This window comes from Harmonia axyridis, chromosome 2, assembly GCF_914767665.1.
Source record: "Harmonia axyridis chromosome 2, icHarAxyr1.1, whole genome shotgun sequence".
Lineage (NCBI taxonomy): Eukaryota > Metazoa > Arthropoda > Insecta > Coleoptera > Coccinellidae > Harmonia > Harmonia axyridis.
Window position 1 is genome coordinate 1,734,161 of NC_059502.1, and position 17,781 is coordinate 1,751,941.

The 17,781-nt window shown below is 32.8% G+C and overlaps 4 protein-coding genes across 4 annotated transcripts; 2 read left to right on the forward strand and 2 right to left on the reverse strand.

The window, feature by feature from the left end:
• Nucleotides 1-276: 276 nt before the first annotated feature.
• On the reverse strand, nucleotides 277-2,241 carry LOC123672623 (zinc finger X-chromosomal protein-like). The gene is made up of 2 exons (XM_045606796.1): nucleotides 2,021-2,241; nucleotides 277-1,785 (listed from the first exon to the last, which is right to left on the reverse strand). Exons 1-2 carry the CDS (start codon nucleotides 2,074-2,076, stop codon nucleotides 582-584), a joined length of 1,260 nt encoding a protein of 419 aa, XP_045462752.1. The 5' UTR covers nucleotides 2,077-2,241; the 3' UTR covers nucleotides 277-581.
• A 633-nt stretch (nucleotides 2,242-2,874) lies between these two features.
• Nucleotides 2,875-4,607, reverse strand: LOC123672624 (zinc finger protein 711-like). The gene is made up of 2 exons (XM_045606797.1): nucleotides 4,294-4,607; nucleotides 2,875-4,074 (listed from the first exon to the last, which is right to left on the reverse strand). The coding sequence occupies exons 1-2, from the start codon at nucleotides 4,347-4,349 to the stop codon at nucleotides 3,048-3,050; spliced, it is 1,083 nt and encodes a 360-aa protein (XP_045462753.1). The 5' UTR covers nucleotides 4,350-4,607; the 3' UTR covers nucleotides 2,875-3,047.
• Nucleotides 4,608-4,910: 303 nt separating this feature from the next.
• Nucleotides 4,911-7,863, forward strand: LOC123672622 (zinc finger protein 711-like). Its single transcript, XM_045606795.1, has 2 exons — nucleotides 4,911-5,264; nucleotides 5,451-7,863. Exons 1-2 carry the CDS (start codon nucleotides 5,224-5,226, stop codon nucleotides 6,994-6,996), a joined length of 1,587 nt encoding a protein of 528 aa, XP_045462751.1. The 5' UTR covers nucleotides 4,911-5,223; the 3' UTR covers nucleotides 6,997-7,863.
• Nucleotides 7,864-8,212: 349 nt separating this feature from the next.
• Nucleotides 8,213-15,021, forward strand: LOC123672621 (kinesin-like protein KIF11-A). The gene is made up of 6 exons (XM_045606794.1): nucleotides 8,213-8,394; nucleotides 8,445-8,733; nucleotides 8,815-9,052; nucleotides 10,766-11,259; nucleotides 12,953-13,452; nucleotides 14,451-15,021. Exons 1-6 carry the CDS (start codon nucleotides 8,347-8,349, stop codon nucleotides 14,754-14,756), a joined length of 1,875 nt encoding a protein of 624 aa, XP_045462750.1. The 5' UTR covers nucleotides 8,213-8,346; the 3' UTR covers nucleotides 14,757-15,021.
• The last annotated feature ends 2,760 nt before the right edge of the window (nucleotides 15,022-17,781 follow it).

The following is a 17,781-nucleotide window of genomic DNA, read 5'->3' on the forward strand; positions in this document are numbered from 1 at the left end:
ATATTTTTATTGTAAAAAAAATTGTTCATTTCTAAATATAATAAAATTTGAATAGGTTTTTCCCCCGTTTATATTGAATCACGCCAAAACTTCGTGACCATAGAATATTGTCTTTTTGATAAAAGAAATATTATGTTGGTTTCAGCTAAATATATATGGTGAATCCAAAAATTAAATTGACTTTAATATAATTTGATTTCCTATATTACATTTGGAAAAATATCCCTTTTCGATGATCTCACTTTTGTGCATGGAGGAAATAAAATGACTAAGACATTGATATTTACAATCTATTATAATATAATTTATATTATATATATATTTATATCAAGTTAGAAGTTACCAATGACATCCAAAGTATTTGTGGCATTTTAAGATAAGCACATGCCAAACGTCTTCAAGTGACTTTTTTCTCAGAATGAAAATTGCACATTAAAATAACATTCTATTCAATAACAATCGAACTAACAATAACTATTGATAATTAAAAAAAATGAGTTTATCATTATTTCAATCAAGGCTACTCTCCAAAAAATATATTCATTTCTGATTTTATATGTTCATCATTTATATATGCTTTTTCACAAATTTTTCATATTTCGATGAACAGTATCTATATGTGATTCTAGTTTAGCTTTACGATTAGAACCATAATCACATAAATGGCATTTATGTGTATATGAATTGAAATGGACAGAATTTATATGTTCTTTGAGATGAGATCTTTTATTCGTAGCGTACTCACAAAAACCACATTTGTGCTGCTTCAAATTCAAATGAACAGCATTTGTATGTGCATCAAGATCACTTTTTCGATTGAATGCAGAATCACACATGTGACACAAATACTTAATATTCAAATGAACAGAGTCTATATGCTCTTTGAGATGGGATTTACGATTTGTAGCATAATCACAGAAATCACATTTGTGCCTCTTTAAATTTAAATGCACTGAATTTATATGTACTTCTAGATCACTTTTCCGATTAAAAGCAGAATCACACCAATGACACGAATGCTTTATATTCAGATGAACAGAATCTATATGTGATTCTAATTTTGCATAACGATTAGAGGCAAAATCACATAAATGGCATTTATGTGTGTAAGAATTCAAATGAACTGAATCTATATGTTCCTTGAGATGGGATCTGCAATTTGGAGCATAATCACAAAAATCACATTTATGTGGCTTGGAATTAAAATGAATAGTATTTATATGTCTCTTAAGATCATATTTTCCATTGACAGAAAAGTCACACAAATGACATTTTAGCTTTTTCACATTCCCATGAACTGTATCGATATGTCTTTTAACGTAAGTTTTATTATTTGAAGCATACTCACACATATGACATTTATGTGGCTTCAAATTAAAATGTACAGAATTTATATGTTTTTTCAGATCAGATTTATATTTTGTGGCATAATCACATGATTCACATTTGTGTTTCCTCAAGTTGAAATGTACAGTCTCTATATGTTTTTGGAGCTCATATTTTTTCTTAGAAGAAAACTCACAAAGGTAACAAGCTTCTTGCTTTGATTCAACAATATTCACTTCGATGTCTTTTTCAGAAATTAACTGATAATTTCTTATATCCTCACTGCATCCCTCGGTTTTAAAGGCATGAAGAACACTTTGTTCAGATGAATCATCTAAATCAACATCACTTTCAACTTCTTCTCCAACACTATTGATAAATTCTTTGACAACTTCCAAATTTTCTGTTTTAACCTTACATATTTCATAACTCCCTTCTTCATCTTTGAGAACTTGAATGCTGAAACGTTTACCTATTTATAGTACTAAGTACAATTCAAACCTATTTCAATGTTATTGGATAAAATAAATATTTGTAGTTTCAATAGCGACAATTACTTCAGTACTGCTGTAATGTTTTTGTTCTTTGTTTGCGTAGGTTTTTCAAGTATAATGTAAATATCATATCCAATCATAATTTATTCAAATCAAAGCATCTGATTACGCTCATCAAGGAAACAATTAAATATACTTACGGTTCACTACATGAAACTTTTGTTCTTTTTTCAGTAGGTTGTTCAGCTAATTCCATTGCTTTTAAACAATGATGGTAGCCAGTACTTGGCCCAGAACAATATTATGATATGAATAATACTAAAATTATTATGAATCAAAGAAATGTAATCCAACAAAAACGTCAAAAACCAAGAACGACAAAAACATCCGTAAAAATTTGACAGTACGACCCATAGAGAAATGAAGTTTAAATACGACCATAGATAACAGAGTAGAATACGACTCTATGCCTTGTACATCATCAGTAGTTCTTCTTTCAGGTTAACGCCTTCAGATTATAATTTTGTGGCCAAGAAACCAAATTAGAAGTTCTCTACTGAAAATCGGTATTGTTATGAGGAACTATCAGTTTGAATTATCATTATTTGATTGACTTGGTCGTTACTAGGTGGAAATCCATTTTACATTAATATAATTATTATTCTGGAGGTAATTCTAATTACAATTCATTGAACAAGATTCTAACATGACAACACAACAAAGGGATATAATATTCATTTGTTTTATTATTACGTTAGAATCTTATTCATTGAATTGTTGTAGTTACTCTCTGCTTGCCCTAGAGATGAGCTGCTCGCTTTTTAATCGTTGTTGAGGCGTGTACTTTTTCATGATTAAATGGCATAACCTACTGAATACAAATGACAAAAGAAATGTCAAAAATAATACACAGTGTGGCCATTATAATAATTTCCAATTGTATCATTCCTATTGGAATGATATTTATTCCTTTCATATTAAGAAATGGTTTGAGTGAGCAAAACGAAGAAAATGTGGGTGAGATTGGATAATTTTAAAATAATTTTCAACAGAATAATGAATACAAAATTATTACTATTTATTGTGATAATCAATTTACACAGAAATTGAAGTTGAGAATTATATAGTAGACATTGTAGAAAATAACAATTAATTTGTTGTTATAAGAAAAATGACAAAAAAAATTAAATGAAAACAATTAATTTTACTGACTCATTTGAAACATAATTACGTAACTTCTATTGAATTCGAATGAACAGAAATTTCGTGTTTTTGGAGATCAGATTCTGATTTTGTAGAATATTCACGTAAATCACATTTATTATGCTTCAATTTTGAATGAACGGAATTTATATGTGACTCAAGATTACTTTTTCTGTTGAAACCAGAATTGCATAAATGGCACATTTGTTTTATATTCAGATGAATAGATTCTATATGGATTTTTAAATGAGATGTACGATTAGAAGAATAATCACATAAATGACATTTATGTGTATACGAACTGAAATGAACGGAACTTATATGTTCTTTCAGACGAGATTTCACATTTGTAGCATACTCACATAAGTGACACTTATGATTATTCGCATTCAAATGAATAGAATTTATATGCGTCTTCAGAACAGCCTTCCAATTAGAAATGAAATCACATAAATGGCATTTATGCGCTTTTGAATTCAAATGGACAGAATCTGTATGAGCCATAAGGTGGGATTTATGATTTGTAGCATAATCACAGAAATTGCATTTATGTCGCTTGGATTTTAAATGAACAGAATTTATATGATCTGAAAGATGAGATTTACTATTTGAAGCATACTCACATAAGTGGCACTTGTGGTGTTTCAAATTTAAATGAACATTATTCACATGCTTTTTGAGATCAGAATTATAATTTGTAGCGTAATCACATAATTGACAATTGTATTTTTTTAAATTTAAATGGACAGTATCTATATGTTTTTCAACCACATATTTTCGTTTAGAAGAAAACTCACAAAGGTGACAAACTACTTGCTTTGAATCAACAATTTTAATGTTGATCTCTTTTTTAGAAATCAATTGAGAATTACTTTTATCCTCACACAACTCCATTTTGATGACATTTGAATCAACATTACTTTCAATTTTGGCTATGAATGCTTCTCTGTTATGTATTTCATTTTCATCAATGAATTCTTCGACAACATCCAAATCTTCAGTCTCAATCTTACAAGTTACACAACTCTCTTCATCCTTGAACACATGATTACTGAAACATTTTTTCATTTAAAAAAAATTTACATTACAATAGAGAATTCTTAGATCAAAACCGAAATTAAGAAGCAGAGAGACCTTACAATGAATATTCAAATCATATAGGGTCTATTGCATTTCTTTAAAATAGTGACAATCCACATAATGATTCTCCTGCAATCTACTAAACCAACTCATTTGACTACTCAACGAAGAAATAATTATTATTACTCACGATTCAATTGATAACAGTTCTGTTCTCTCCTCGACAGGATATTCAGTTAATTCCATTTTTCTTGTTGAGTTATGATATAAAGTGTGGTAAGCAGAGAACACTTTATTATTAATTAAAACTCTCTAATAGTTCAGCATTTTGGAACCCACACACTTGGAACAATAAATTTTTCATTCAATGTTACTTTTCTATCTACTTATCCATGTTTTCTCTTTTCTATCATGTTACTTTTCTATCACAGATAACAGAGAAGGAAATTGACAGATCACAAAGACATCTTAATGAAGAACCATAGAGTAATAAACGTAGAGGGAGTATACCTTAGAATATAGATAGATAGAAAATAAAGGATCCTCAAATTAAAGTTGGTCGCCTGTATTTAAATAAAGTAAGGGTGGCCTGTATTTCAGATTTAGACAATCCTTAATATCTGACCCAATGCGCATGCGTACATGGCAAAATAAATAATCCTGTAATAAAAGATCGCTTCTTCTTCTTCACTCCTTTACCATGTGCTTGGTTGAGACCATCGACACATCAAACAAATGACCCTCCTAGAGTGGGAGGGGTGTGGGTTACCACTTTATTTTTGTCTGCAAAGATCGCTTATTTGTGCGTTGTTCTAAAGAGTATACGCAATTTTTACATGTCCCAACAGGTCCATATTATTAGTGTTCTGTGGTCCCAACCGTCATTTGGTTAGTATCATAGACCTAATATTTGATATTAGGTCTATGGTACATTTCGTGTTCTGTGATGGTTAGTATTTATTTAGTGTTCTGTGGTTAGTACCTTTCTATTCTGTAGGATTCCTCTATTCTGTGGCTGAGGTGTACCGATTTCAGTTTTCATTGTTTCTGCTTCTTGATTGATTGGTCTGATGAGGTGAAAATTTGAAAATAACTGGTCGAAAAATATATCTCAAACAATATGAACATTGAAAAGAAAATCGAAACTTGTGTTAAGGAATTGTAAGTAACATGATTGTTTCTTTTAACAACACGTAGAATTAGTTCTGATTTCAAAGAGGGTCAAACTGAATTTTTCAACTTGAAACATTTGAATTTGAAATTCATCCCATAATGCATAATAGATTTATTAGATAACTACTGATGAACACATAATTTTATTTAGACTAATTAAGCAATCTATTCCAGTACTCAGGTTCCTGAAGATGAAAAAGGCAGTCATGAAACTAGTAATTTCAAAACTGAAGATTTAGATATTAAGGAGGAATTTATCGATGAAAATCAAGTTCATGAGAGACTATCATTTAGAAATGAAAATGATGATGATATTAGTAGCTCATTCGAAAACAATGTTCATATTGCACTTGAAACAGAGGATAAATTAGAAGAAAGAGTCAATTTCAAATACACATTTAAAAATAGTGAAGATGATTTTGAAAAATCATTGGATAGAAATCAAATTTGTAATATCCTTATGGTACACCAAAATGATGCATTGAAAAATGACGAAAGTGATGTTCTAGACCATAAAATGAAAAAATTGCTGGAACAAACTGAAGATAGAGGAAATTTTGAACATTTCACAAAACAAGTTTTTGACCAGGATATTGGTGATTTACAACAAAGCAACTGTTCTCATGATGAGTTTGGGTCGAACAAAAAATGCTCTTTGCATTTAGGTTGTGTCAATTCATGTTCGAACAATCTTAATTGTGATTCAAGTGATCATACTAAAAATCAAAAACTTAATTCAAAAGAATATATGTGTCAATTTTGTGATTATACTTCAAATAAGAGTTTTCATCTGAAAGTGCACACCGAATCTGTTCATTTAAATTTGAAAAAATATAAATGTGAATCATGTGGATATGCTACAAGTCAAAAATGCCATCTAAAGAAACATATAGATTCTGTTCATTTGAATTTGAAATCATATAAGTGTGACTATTGTGATTTTCGAACAAATTTGAAAATTGGTCTCAAATCACATTTTGAGAGTATCCATTCAAATTCAAAGCAACATAAGTGTGACTTATGTGATTTTGCCACTAATCATATATATCGTTTGAAATCACATCTGAATACTGTTCATTCGAATTTTAAGAAACATGAATGCCATTTATGTGATTTCGCCACAAATCACAAATATGCACTAAAATCTCATATAAATTGTGTTCATTTGAATTTGAAGCAACATAAATGCGATTTATGTGATTTTTCTTGTAATCACAAATCTATGCTCAAACTTCATATAAATTCAATTCATTTTAAGCCAAAGATGCATAAGTGCAACCTATGTGATTATGTTACTCTTCAAAAATCTCATATCAAAATACATATAGAGTCGGTTCATGCCAATTTGAAAAAATATAAGTGTGATTTGTGTGATTTTGCTGCTAATCAAAAATCTAATCTCACAGCACATGTAAATTCTGTTCATTTTCATTTCAATATTCATTTGAAGTCGAAGCAACATAAGTGTCAGTTATGCGATTATGCTTCACATCAGAAGAAATCCCTTGACAGGCATGTGACTTCGGTGCATTTGAACTTGAAACAACATAAATGCCACTTATGTGATTTTGCTTCAAATCAAAAATTTAATCTCAAGTTACATATAGATACTGTTCACTTGAATTTGAAAAAACATAAGTGTCAGTTATGTAATTATGCTTCAAATCAGCTTAAATATCTCAGAAAACATACAGCTTCGGTTCATTCAGATTCAAAATAATGTGATTCTGCTTTCAGTAAAGATTCACATCTCAAAAATCATATCAATTGCGTACACTTGAAATTAAATCAATATAAATATCATATGTGCGAGATATGCTTCATATTAGAAAAAAATCTTTTGGAAGACGTGCCTTCAGTTCAATTGAACTTCAAACAACGTAAGTGCCACTTATGTGATTTTGCTTCAAATCGAAAATAATCTTGTTGCATATAGATACTGTTCACTTGAATTGAAGAAATATAAGAGTCAGTTATGCAATGATTTTGCTTCAAATTAGCACAAATCTCACATTCAGCTTATCTTCATTGGAATTGTAAATGAATTTTGTGTGATAATGTCTTGATTGGAATTGAGCTTTAAACCATTAATGATACCATACTTAATTCGATTATAAAATAAGTACTCAGTAGCCTTACCCTTGTTTGTAAAAAACATACCTGCCAGCGTTCAATAAGGTGCCTGCTATTTCGTTTGTTTGTCATCTTGGGTAGAATTATGCGGTACTGATGATCCCTAATAAGGGTATCGCTATTCTCCCCTGATGACACACATTCTCTTTGGGTTGCTTTCGATTATGATTCCTACGTGGTGGCGTGGAGACCTTCTGTCTGACAATGGTTATGTTGAAGGCAGTTTTCTATTGCTAATACATCAACCAGATAAATAGTTAATATATCGTATGATATTATTACTTACTCTATTGGAAATTGTACTGAATTTTGTACTTATTTATCTTTTCATACCTGCATGTACTTGTATGTAGTTGCAAACTTCTTTGTTTAAAAGATTCAACTCAAAAATGAAAGTTGGTGTCAATTTCTGACTTATGTAAACTTTATTTATCAATAAAATTTCAAGATAAAAGTGAATTTTTTTGAAAGCCTTACAAAAATGAGCCATTCTTACAAAAATGAGCCTTTTTCATGAACAAAATACCGTTACTGTTTTATTTTTTGCGTTCTCGTTCTTAAAAAACTTTTTGTTTCTTTCTTATTGTCACGTGTTCGTGAAGACATCTAAGACAATTTTATGTCGGCACCTGTTGTTTAAAGTAAGAATAACAAAATTATTATAGTTCCTTAGAAACTACCTCAAACTGGTTTCATTCGAATTTTGTCATCTTCATTCTCAGTCATGTTTTATTTTGTCTTTCTAGACCTTTTCTGAATTTCCATTTTTTTTTTCACTTTTTCATCACTATTGACACTATAGACGTCATTTAATTTCCTTATTTTTGAATTGTCAAATTTCTTGTGATTAATATTATACTTTTATTTTCATACTTTTCATCACTTCTCATTTTCATATATTCAACATCATTCATTTTCATTTAATAAGATTTATCAAATGAGCATGAGTTATAATGAATACTCTAGTGAATTTTTCGACTCGATTGTGAGTTACATCAATTAAGTGTTCTGCTTAAACATAAACATCTATCGTAGGATGAAAACCATCTACATATCTATTTGAGGATTAAGGATGGAATTACAGATTTTGAAGATTTATACGAAGTTCTAGACCCTCAAACGATAATTTCGAAACAGACTGATGGCTGTAACTTGATGAGAAATACAAAGGATGATGTTGTGATGAAGAAATACAAGTTCACGAAAATATTTGGGCCAGACACTAAGCAGATTGAAATATTCAAGGAGCTGGTTAAACCGAAGCTGGTGAATTTTATAAATGGTCACAATTCTACCCTTCTGACCTACGGTGTTTCGAGCTCTGGTCAGTTATTATTTGTTTAAATTCAAACGAAAAACATTTTTTCTTCGAAATTGAAAATGTAATGAGAACTGGATTTTTCAGGGAAAACCTATACAGTTGTTGGAACAGCTGAGAAGCCTGGTGTGATCCCCAGGTCTTTGGAATATCTCTTCAGGACCCTTCCTGTTTTGACGGAGGTACCACCATACAAACCTCTTCCTTATGGTAAGATCGTGAGATTAACGGAGAATGAGGTTATCAAAGAAAGACATTTGAAAAAAGAAATATTGAATTCTAAATGGACGAACAGTGCCAAATGTGAACATATCAATACCTATTGGTGAGTAATATTTCAGTCGTGATAATAAGATATGAAATGTTATGTTGTTATACCCACTTTGAAAAAACAAAATTATTCATTTTTTTATGATTTTTTTCTGAAATAGTCACTTTATTATTTCTTTTAATCGATAGGGGTCATATGTCCCCGTTAACCTCCCCTCGTTATGCCTATTATTAAAATCAAATAATATACACTGCTCAAAAAAATTAACGCACATTCTGAAAATCTCAATTTTAATGAAAGTTAACTCTACATTGACTTTATAACTTATTTTTTATATTCTCTCGGGAAGGTTTTGAACGAAACAAGACACATTAAATGGAAGAAAAATTCAGGATTTCACCGAATCTTATGTGAAAGAAGAGAAATAAACAATTTTCAAAATACTGGAATGCTGATAAGTGATTTAATACTTGGTATTTCCACCCCTTGCGTTAATTACAGCTCGGTAACGACGGTTCATACTCAAAATGAGTGATCTTAAAATGTTCTGATCTAATCCTTCCCAGATTTCTCTGAGTTGGATTCCTAAGTCATTAAGAGTAGCTGGATGATTTTCTGAACTTCTCAGCCTTCTATTGAGGTTGTCCCAAACCTGCTCAATCTGATTGAGATCTGGACTTCTTGCTGGCCATTCCATTCGAGAGACTTCAACCTCTTCAAGGTACTCCTGAACGATGCGCGCACGATGGAGTCTGGCATTATCGTCCATAAAAATGAAATTTTCACCAATGTATGGGGCAAATGGCACTACATGCTCTTCAAGAATGTTCCTTATATACCTATCAGCATTCATAGCTCCATTATCAATGACCACTAGGTCTGTGCGAGCAGTCAAAGATATTCCACCCCATACCATAATCGATCCTCCCCCGAAAACAGTAGTATTCAGGAAATTGCACTGAGCATATGTTTCATGTGGACGTCTGTATACAAGGGAACATCGATCACAATAGTAGAGGCAGAATCTAGACTCATCTGTGAAGAGAACTTTTTCCCAATCAGCCTCTTCCCAATGGATATGCTCTCTCGCAAAATCCAAACACGCCCTTCGATGGGCTGGGGTAAGAGCTGGGCCTCTTGCCGCGACATATCCTTAAATCATATTCTCTGAGGCGATTTCTTATTGTCTAAGTGCTAATTTGCACCCCATGAGTTTGCTCAAGCTGATTTTAAAGGAAGCGAGCGGTTGCAAACCGTTGTCTCAATGAAGAAACTCTCAAGTAACGTTATTGAATGGCAGTTGTTACCCTGTCCTGGTCTTCGGACATTCATACCTGTCTCCCTGAATCGCTGCAACATTCTGGACACACTTGTATGGGAAACTCCAAACCTTTCTGCAACTCTTGTGTATGTCCACCCTTCTTCCCGCAAAACTACCGCTTGGGCACATTCCTCTTGGGTCAAATTGCGTGTTTCGCTTTGCATAGCGATCGAGTGTAGAAAATCAAACGAAAGAAAAACTATTGATCACTAGAATTGATCGAGAACAACTGATTTCAGAATGGAGCCAATAAATTCAACATCTGATAATCTCACCTTTTTTTATTCCTGCTGGGAAAAAACATCTGTATTGAAGAAAAACGTTGAAAGTGAATAACATATGCATGCATAATTTTGATAAAAATAATTATCATTGAGAACACCTTCAGTTGTAGAATAAATTTGAAATTTCCATAATGTGCGTTAATTTTTTTGAAACTTTTTCAGCGCAATGCAGTCCTGCATGAGCAACGAACGTTTCATTGTTTCGTTAGGAGAGGACTTCTCAGGTATGTCTGTCGGTGTGTGGGTCTCCTTCGCCGAAATTTACAACGAACACGTATACGACCTACTTCGAACAAAGAAATTGAAGAAGGAAAAGCTGAAAATGGGCAGTGCCAACGGTGAAACTTACTTGAAGAATCTCACGCTTGTCCATGTCACCTCCGGCATGGAGGCGTACCAGGTGCTCCAGTATGGGTTGCACCATCTCAATTATGCAAAAACTAACATCAACAATCACTCGAGCCGGTCTCATTCGGTGTTCACGATCTGGCTGACTCAGGCAGGAGATGACCCCTTGAAAGGCTTCGTTAGCCACTTCAATTTCTGCGATTTGGCGGGCGCAGAACGTTCAAAGAAGACCCTGAATGTCGGCGATAGATTGAAGGAGTCCAATAACATCAATACTTCCTTGTTGGTCTTGGCCAGGTGTATATCGGGTAAGCACTGTTGCCCTTTTAGGTTTGTTCCAACACGTCTGAACTATTCTTGAACATAAGTTTATGTGCATTTGTCTGTTATCAGTATCGTATTATTCATCGACATACCCATAAGACTTTTAAGAGGGATTGTCACCACGTGACATTTTCGTAATCTGTCAATATATAAAGGGTGTTTCTTTCGAGGTATATAACTTTAAGTTGGCATTACTGTTCAAGATGGCTACCGATTTAACAGCTGTCAAGTGATTTATTCTCAGTTTGGTTTGGCAATTCATCATGAATAGACTCACGCCTGAACAAAGCTTGCAAATAGTGCAATTTTATTTCGAAAATAATGGTTCTGTGCGGAATACGTATCGCGCACTACGTCCATTTTGTTTTGTTTAGCGATGAAGCGCACTTCTGGTTGAATGGCTACGTCAACAAACAAAATGCCGCATTTGGAGTGAAGCTAATCCTCAAGTGTATGTCGAAACACCGTTACATCCAGAAAAACTGACTCTTTGGTGCGCTTTATGGGTTGGTGGAATCATTGGTCCGTACTTCTTCAAAAACGATGATGGCCAGAACGTTACAGTCAATGGTGATCGGTATAGAGCCATGATTAGTAACTTTTTCATTCCTGAATTGAACAGCCATGATGTCCAGGAGCTGTGGTTCCAACAAGACGGCGCAACATGTCACACAGCTCGTGCCACAATCGATTTATTGAAAGACACGTTTGGTGACCGCCTAATTTCACGTTTGGGACCTGTGAATTGGCCTCCAAGATCTTGTGATTTAACACCGCTAGACTACTTTCTGTGGGGCTTTGTAAAGTCATTGGTCTATGCGGATAAGCCACAAACCCTTGACCATTTGGAAGACAACATTCGCCGTGTTATTGCCGATATACGGCCACAAATGTTGGAAAAAGTCATCGAAAATTGGACGTCCAGATTGGACTACATCCGAGCCAGTCGTGGCGGTCATATGCCAGAAATCATATTTAAAATATAATGCCACAAGATTATATTGCGGATAAATAAAATTTATGTCAATCGAATAATCCATCGTTGTTTTATTGCAATTTGAAGTTCTATAGCTCTAAAAAAAAACACCCTTTACAATTCTTTTGAGATAGTGCAATAAAAAAATAATAAACTTCAAACAACAAAACATGTGTAGATGTAATCTCAGTATTAGCATAGTACTGTAAACGGGGTATCATACATTTCAACGTATGATACAGAGAACAGACTAAAAGTAACAATTTCAATACCTTGTTGAAGCGTGTATCGTTCCATTTTCAATAATGGCTAAGTTTTTAATTGTCAAATAAAAAAGAATACAGATTCAACGACTATGCAATTCAACCTTGAACATATTGCTACAATAAGAATATAACGAATAAAATAAATAAATAAACGTCTTGTTTTCAAGATACAGGGTGTTTCTTGTAGTCCTACTTTTTTGTGACGATTATACCAGTTTATCGAATCTTTATTGATCTTCGCTACAGATTGGATAAATAAGTTTTCATGCGAATTCAAAAAATTTAATTCTTATTTGTTTGATAATTTGAAATATACAGACTCTTCGTTCATTTGGATATCTGCACATTATCAGTTCAGGCATGGTTCTCATTCGTGTTGAAACAGATCTATCTGTCATTTTCTCGATATTTCTTCAAGTTGAAATTTATTTTAAGCTGTGAGGAAAGCTCAGTATTCTTCTAACAATAACATCATTCCATTCAGGGAATCAAAATTGACTCAGTTATTCCAAAAAGCATTATCTGGACTAGAGGATATTTGTATGGTAGTTACAATAAATCCATGTAGAGAACTATTGGAGGAAACGCAACATGTTCTGAACTTTTCCGCAATCGCCAAAGACATTGTGGTGGACGAAAGCCCTCTGATGATATCTAGGAGAAGTGAAAGAATCACTCAATTCTTGAGGCAAAGATTAGATAATGCCATCGGAACAGAAACGGCAAATGGAATGGAGGAATTGAAAAATGAATTGGCAGAAATTGTCAGCAAAATGGAAATGGAGGATATGAACCAAATGAAAGAAATCGAAATGATGAGAAATCATATCATATCGGAATATAACAAGAAGCAAGAAGAACAGAACGAAGAAATGGAATTTGAAATTTTGGCACTCAAAAAAAGAATGATGAATGAACATAAAAAGCAGTTGCAGGTGAGTTTGGTATAATTGAAGAAAATTTAGTACCTATTGTAACACTTATCGGCAAGCTTCTACAGGGTGTTCCTAATTTGGAGGTACAAAGGAAAATGAGAGATTCCTAGGATAATTTTATGAAAAAAAAGGCCTGCAAACGCTTTGTTTTCTTGTACTTTTTTGTGAATATTTATTAATCTTCACTACACATTGGCTAAATAAATACCAAAACTTATAATTAATTTATTCCTCACAGCTTACTAACTGGATCTTTCTAATGGTTTGGATTTTCCTGAGGATTACTAGTTAATTGTTTGAAATTTTTTCTCGAAATCGATAGCAGATACCACAAAACTATAACAAACCAAAGAGTGTAGTACTGGACCAAAGTTTCTTTTCATTTTTGTGTAGTTGTGGTATCTGCCATCGATTTCGAGAAAAAAAACTTTGGTTTTTTGGTGGACCCCTAGGGGTCCACCAAAAAAAGTTCTGGAGGAAAGAAGAGGGCACTGTTCCAGAAAAAATATCACCCTGTAGATTTGCATCCAAAATTAGCTTATCACATGATGAAATCTTTAATTGGAATATTTATGCCAAATCTAAGTTGAATATCTCGTGAAGGAAAGGTGCTATGAGAAAAAAGCTTGGAAAAAATCAAACTTCAACATCCTAAAAACAAAGAGGTTGCGGGCCCATGTTTATAGGACTCTTTTTCTTGCAATGATCCAAGGACTATGTCATTTTCGTTTGTACCTCTAATTTAGGAACACCCTGTATAATCTTCGACAACTATTGTTGGATCCAGAAGGAGGAACCTATTAATTACCAAAACCGTTTAATTGAGGATTAAAATTTGAATGCGGCATTAAATTTTCACGAACTAGGTGTGAGTCGTATAGTTCTCGAAAAGCTTTCTGTGAGCATCGAATTTGGGACACCCTGTAGAAAATTTCGTTTTTCGCCCTAATCAATTGGAAGAATTCTGATCCGATTTTGAATAGCGATGTTATTTCCAGGCAGTTAAATTAGAAATGATGCAGAAATACGGCATCTCAGACGATGAATCTGTTGGCTCCTCCTGTTCAAGTGCAGAAGTCATACATTTAAGTTCAGACGAGGAATCGGATTCTGCAGTTGAGACTACCAACCTTGTCCGTTCTGATGATGAAGAAGAGGTAGAAACGGAAGATGAGATAGATAAATGGAGAAAAAAGGTCTGTTTACAGGAAGAGTTGATTGCAGAGCACCACAAAACGATATCTTGCCTGAGAAGGCAAATCGACGAGTTGAAATTGAGAATTGAGATTTTGGAGATTGGCTGAGCTGGTGATTTCCCTTCATACAAGAGTTATTTTGGAATTGATGGCCTTATTTTGAGATTGATTAATTCCTCATGTATAATACTAATGGTAAATAACCTGCAACAGGTACCACTGGTGTCAGGCTTGGCCATATCTAGTTTGCACCTCCGAGTACATACAAAAAGTTCGAACTGTGATTCCACAAAACAAACAGTCCCAAGTTCTTCCAGGAAACATATTATGACGACTTGGTGTTTGTATTATTAAATTTTGAAGATGATCTGAACCGAAATTCTTTTCGTAAAGTACAACCAAATATACCATACGTATTTGAGGTGGATGCGCTTAAATCCAGCGCATCCACCATTTCTTGGGATTTGATTATATGGCGACATCTAGGAAGAGTAGTTCAAACCAAGCTTTGGGAGTGAGTTATACGTTACAGGATTCTACTCGTGGTTGGCTGAGTTTACTAAATTGTGTATAGATGGCTCACAGGCAAATTCTGTACTAAGTTGGATTTTTGGAATTTTAAAGAAAAACTGACATAATTAATGTGCCATCACTTCTGTATTAAGTTTTAGGACATACACCCATTCTTCTGATGATTTATTTCATCTGGATCTGGTATAAATCAATGAATACCAATTTACAAGCCTCAAATTCTGCTCACTAGAGGGCAGGTCAAACTCCTTGAAATTTTTACCACAAAATTCGGAATAAGTCAATTTTGGAGGGGTTTAGGGTGGAACTGATTGCGAAAAGAGATTCGGCATAAAAAACTCTACATAACATCAAATTTTGAAGTCGATCCGAAACAAAAATTTTTTTTGGCGAAAAAATATCCAAGGTTATAGTCTTGGTTTTTTCGAAAAAATCGACCGATCGAATTCAAACATTTAGGGTGGTTTTAGAGGGTTTCGAAGTCGTAGATTTCGAATTTGGCATTGATTCTCACCAGAAAATTTTTTTCACAACTCAAAAGCACTATTTACACAGAATTGGGTACCTGCATACCCATTTTACAAGCTTCAGATTTTGGTCACCAGGGAACAAAGCAGACCGCCTTGAAAATTCTTCTCATAAAACTCAAAATCTCTCGAAATTGAGACCGATTAAAAGCAAACTGATTGCAGATTAGTATTCGATGTGATTAAATGCTGCTCCATTCAAATTTTCAGCCCAAAAATTGTTTTTTTTCGGCCGATCGAATTTGAACATACATATTTGTGTTATTTATTAAAAAAAAAATTTTTTTTCGGAATATCCTATATTTTAGCTGTAGTAGGAAGGTAGATTCCCTTATAATCTAATAAGAAAGGTTAGGTGGTTCAATAAATAAATCTTTGTATATGAGAATTTTATTCTTATAAATCTATCGGTATAAATATAAGCTGAAATAAAAATAATTAATGTAAAAATAACCATATTTGAAAGAATAAATATATAGAAGATTATGGACGAAAACGTCGGTCAAAAAAATCTGCAATTGATTGTTAAGAAAATCCTGAAAGATCGTTTCAACTCAATATTTTGCAGGATAAAATTCTATCGAAATAATAACTCATTGACTCTAACAATATAAATCAAAAATAGGTTTGAATAATGATTTACAATCAATTGAGATCACAATCGCGATTCTTAAAAATATTAATCTCGTCCTGCAGTTTCAGCTTCAAGTATTTACAATTTTTGAAAATATCTCAACTCATTACTTTAAAAGAGAGTGATATAATAATTAATTATCTTAACTGCTGAAATAATCTCTAGGTATTCTGAGACCCTCTAAATCTTGGTTTAGAACAATTTTTTTCAAAGAGAATTTACTTGCTCCAGGCAAGAGGGTCGTTTCACTGAATATTCGAAACTAAGCATCCAAATCTTTGGTTACATGATCACAATAAAAATTAGGTTCTAACTATAACTTTTTCTATTCCAAAAATGTTCAAATTGTGTCTTATATGACCTGCTCTTTTTCAGTGGCTGCTGTTCTCTAATTCTTTTTCGAATTATACAGAATTGTCGCTCATGTGGGATGGAATCGATTTGTTGAAATAAAATTTGAAAAGGGACATTACAGAAACTTTTAGTTTTGGGAGGACAGTGAACTAGAAAATTTTTCAGTAATTCTAGGATTAAAGCTTGAGGGACATCTTGCTTTCCAAACCTCCAGTTTCTTAACCACTTGGACTGAATAGGTTCCTCGCTTAGTATTTAATAATAATAATATACGTCTCAAATTATTTCAGTAAATTGTGTTTCTTGATATGTATCATTTCTATTGTGGAACCAAGGTCAGTTAGTTCAGTGGTTACTCCTAAACCAAAGGTCAATAGTAAGATGACGACACAGTAACAAAGCCTACAAAAAACACAATCACTTATCCACAGAGGCCTAGGATAGCCAGGATGGAAAACATCGACATAATGAATGAATGGAATTTGATAAAAATACAAAATATAACAACAAACTGTACACATTCCACTTAATTTGAAAATGATGGAAATGTTTGAAATCCAATTATTCATTTCGATGGCTGAAATATTATTGCTTCATTCAGTATCTTACAATGAGGAGACTTCATTTCGATTATAATATGTATAGATTCAAACTGTGTTTCACAAATTTATTTGTCCTTTTCCACATTTATAACTGGTTCTTAACTGAAAAAAAAGCAGATCTTGTTTGACCGAGCCTTTTTTCAGATTATTTATTGATTGAATAAGTGGTAAATTATTCATTCATTTCAAATTGTTTCCATATCCAACACTAATTTGTATCTGACGTGGTGGTTTTGTTTGAGAAGAAAAACTGGCCAATTCTATATTTTTGTACAGTCATCTTTTTTCTTAAATCATTTTCCCCGTTTTTGATTGAGTGATTAAAATGATAAGAAAAATTTTATAGATGTTGAATGAAATACCAATATATTGAAAAAAAAAGAAAATGCTATTTGGCAGATTTTTCTTATCCTCCCAAATTATTTAATGATGCTTATTGAGTACATAAAATGTTAATATTTCGCATAAAAATATTTCAAAAGAGT

What these genes read in the sequence shown, in the direction of transcription:
- LOC123672623 (XM_045606796.1), bottom strand. Translation starts at nt 2,076, where the DNA reads ATGGAATTAGCTGAACAACCTACTGAAAAAAGAACAAAAGTTTCATGT. An exon ending in AAAGTTTCATGTAGTGAACC is followed by an intron (nt 1,786 to 2,020) that starts GTAAGTATATTT and finishes TAAACGTTTCAG; the next exon opens with CATTCAAGTTCTCAAAGATG.
- LOC123672624 (XM_045606797.1), bottom strand. Translation starts at nt 4,349, where the DNA reads ATGGAATTAACTGAATATCCTGTCGAGGAGAGAACAGAACTGTTATCA. An exon ending in GAACTGTTATCAATTGAATC is followed by an intron (nt 4,075 to 4,293) that starts GTGAGTAATAAT and finishes AAAATGTTTCAG; the next exon opens with TAATCATGTGTTCAAGGATG.
- LOC123672622 (XM_045606795.1), top strand. Translation starts at nt 5,224, where the DNA reads ATGAACATTGAAAAGAAAATCGAAACTTGTGTTAAGGAATT. An exon ending in GAAACTTGTGTTAAGGAATT is followed by an intron (nt 5,265 to 5,450) that starts GTAAGTAACATG and finishes AATCTATTCCAG; the next exon opens with TACTCAGGTTCCTGAAGATG.
- LOC123672621 (XM_045606794.1), top strand. Translation starts at nt 8,347, where the DNA reads ATGAGCATGAGTTATAATGAATACTCTAGTGAATTTTTCGACTCGATT. An exon ending in CTACGGTGTTTCGAGCTCTG is followed by an intron (nt 8,734 to 8,814) that starts GTCAGTTATTAT and finishes TGGATTTTTCAG; the next exon opens with GGAAAACCTATACAGTTGTT. An exon ending in AACATAAAAAGCAGTTGCAG is followed by an intron (nt 13,453 to 14,450) that starts GTGAGTTTGGTA and finishes TGTTATTTCCAG; the next exon opens with GCAGTTAAATTAGAAATGAT.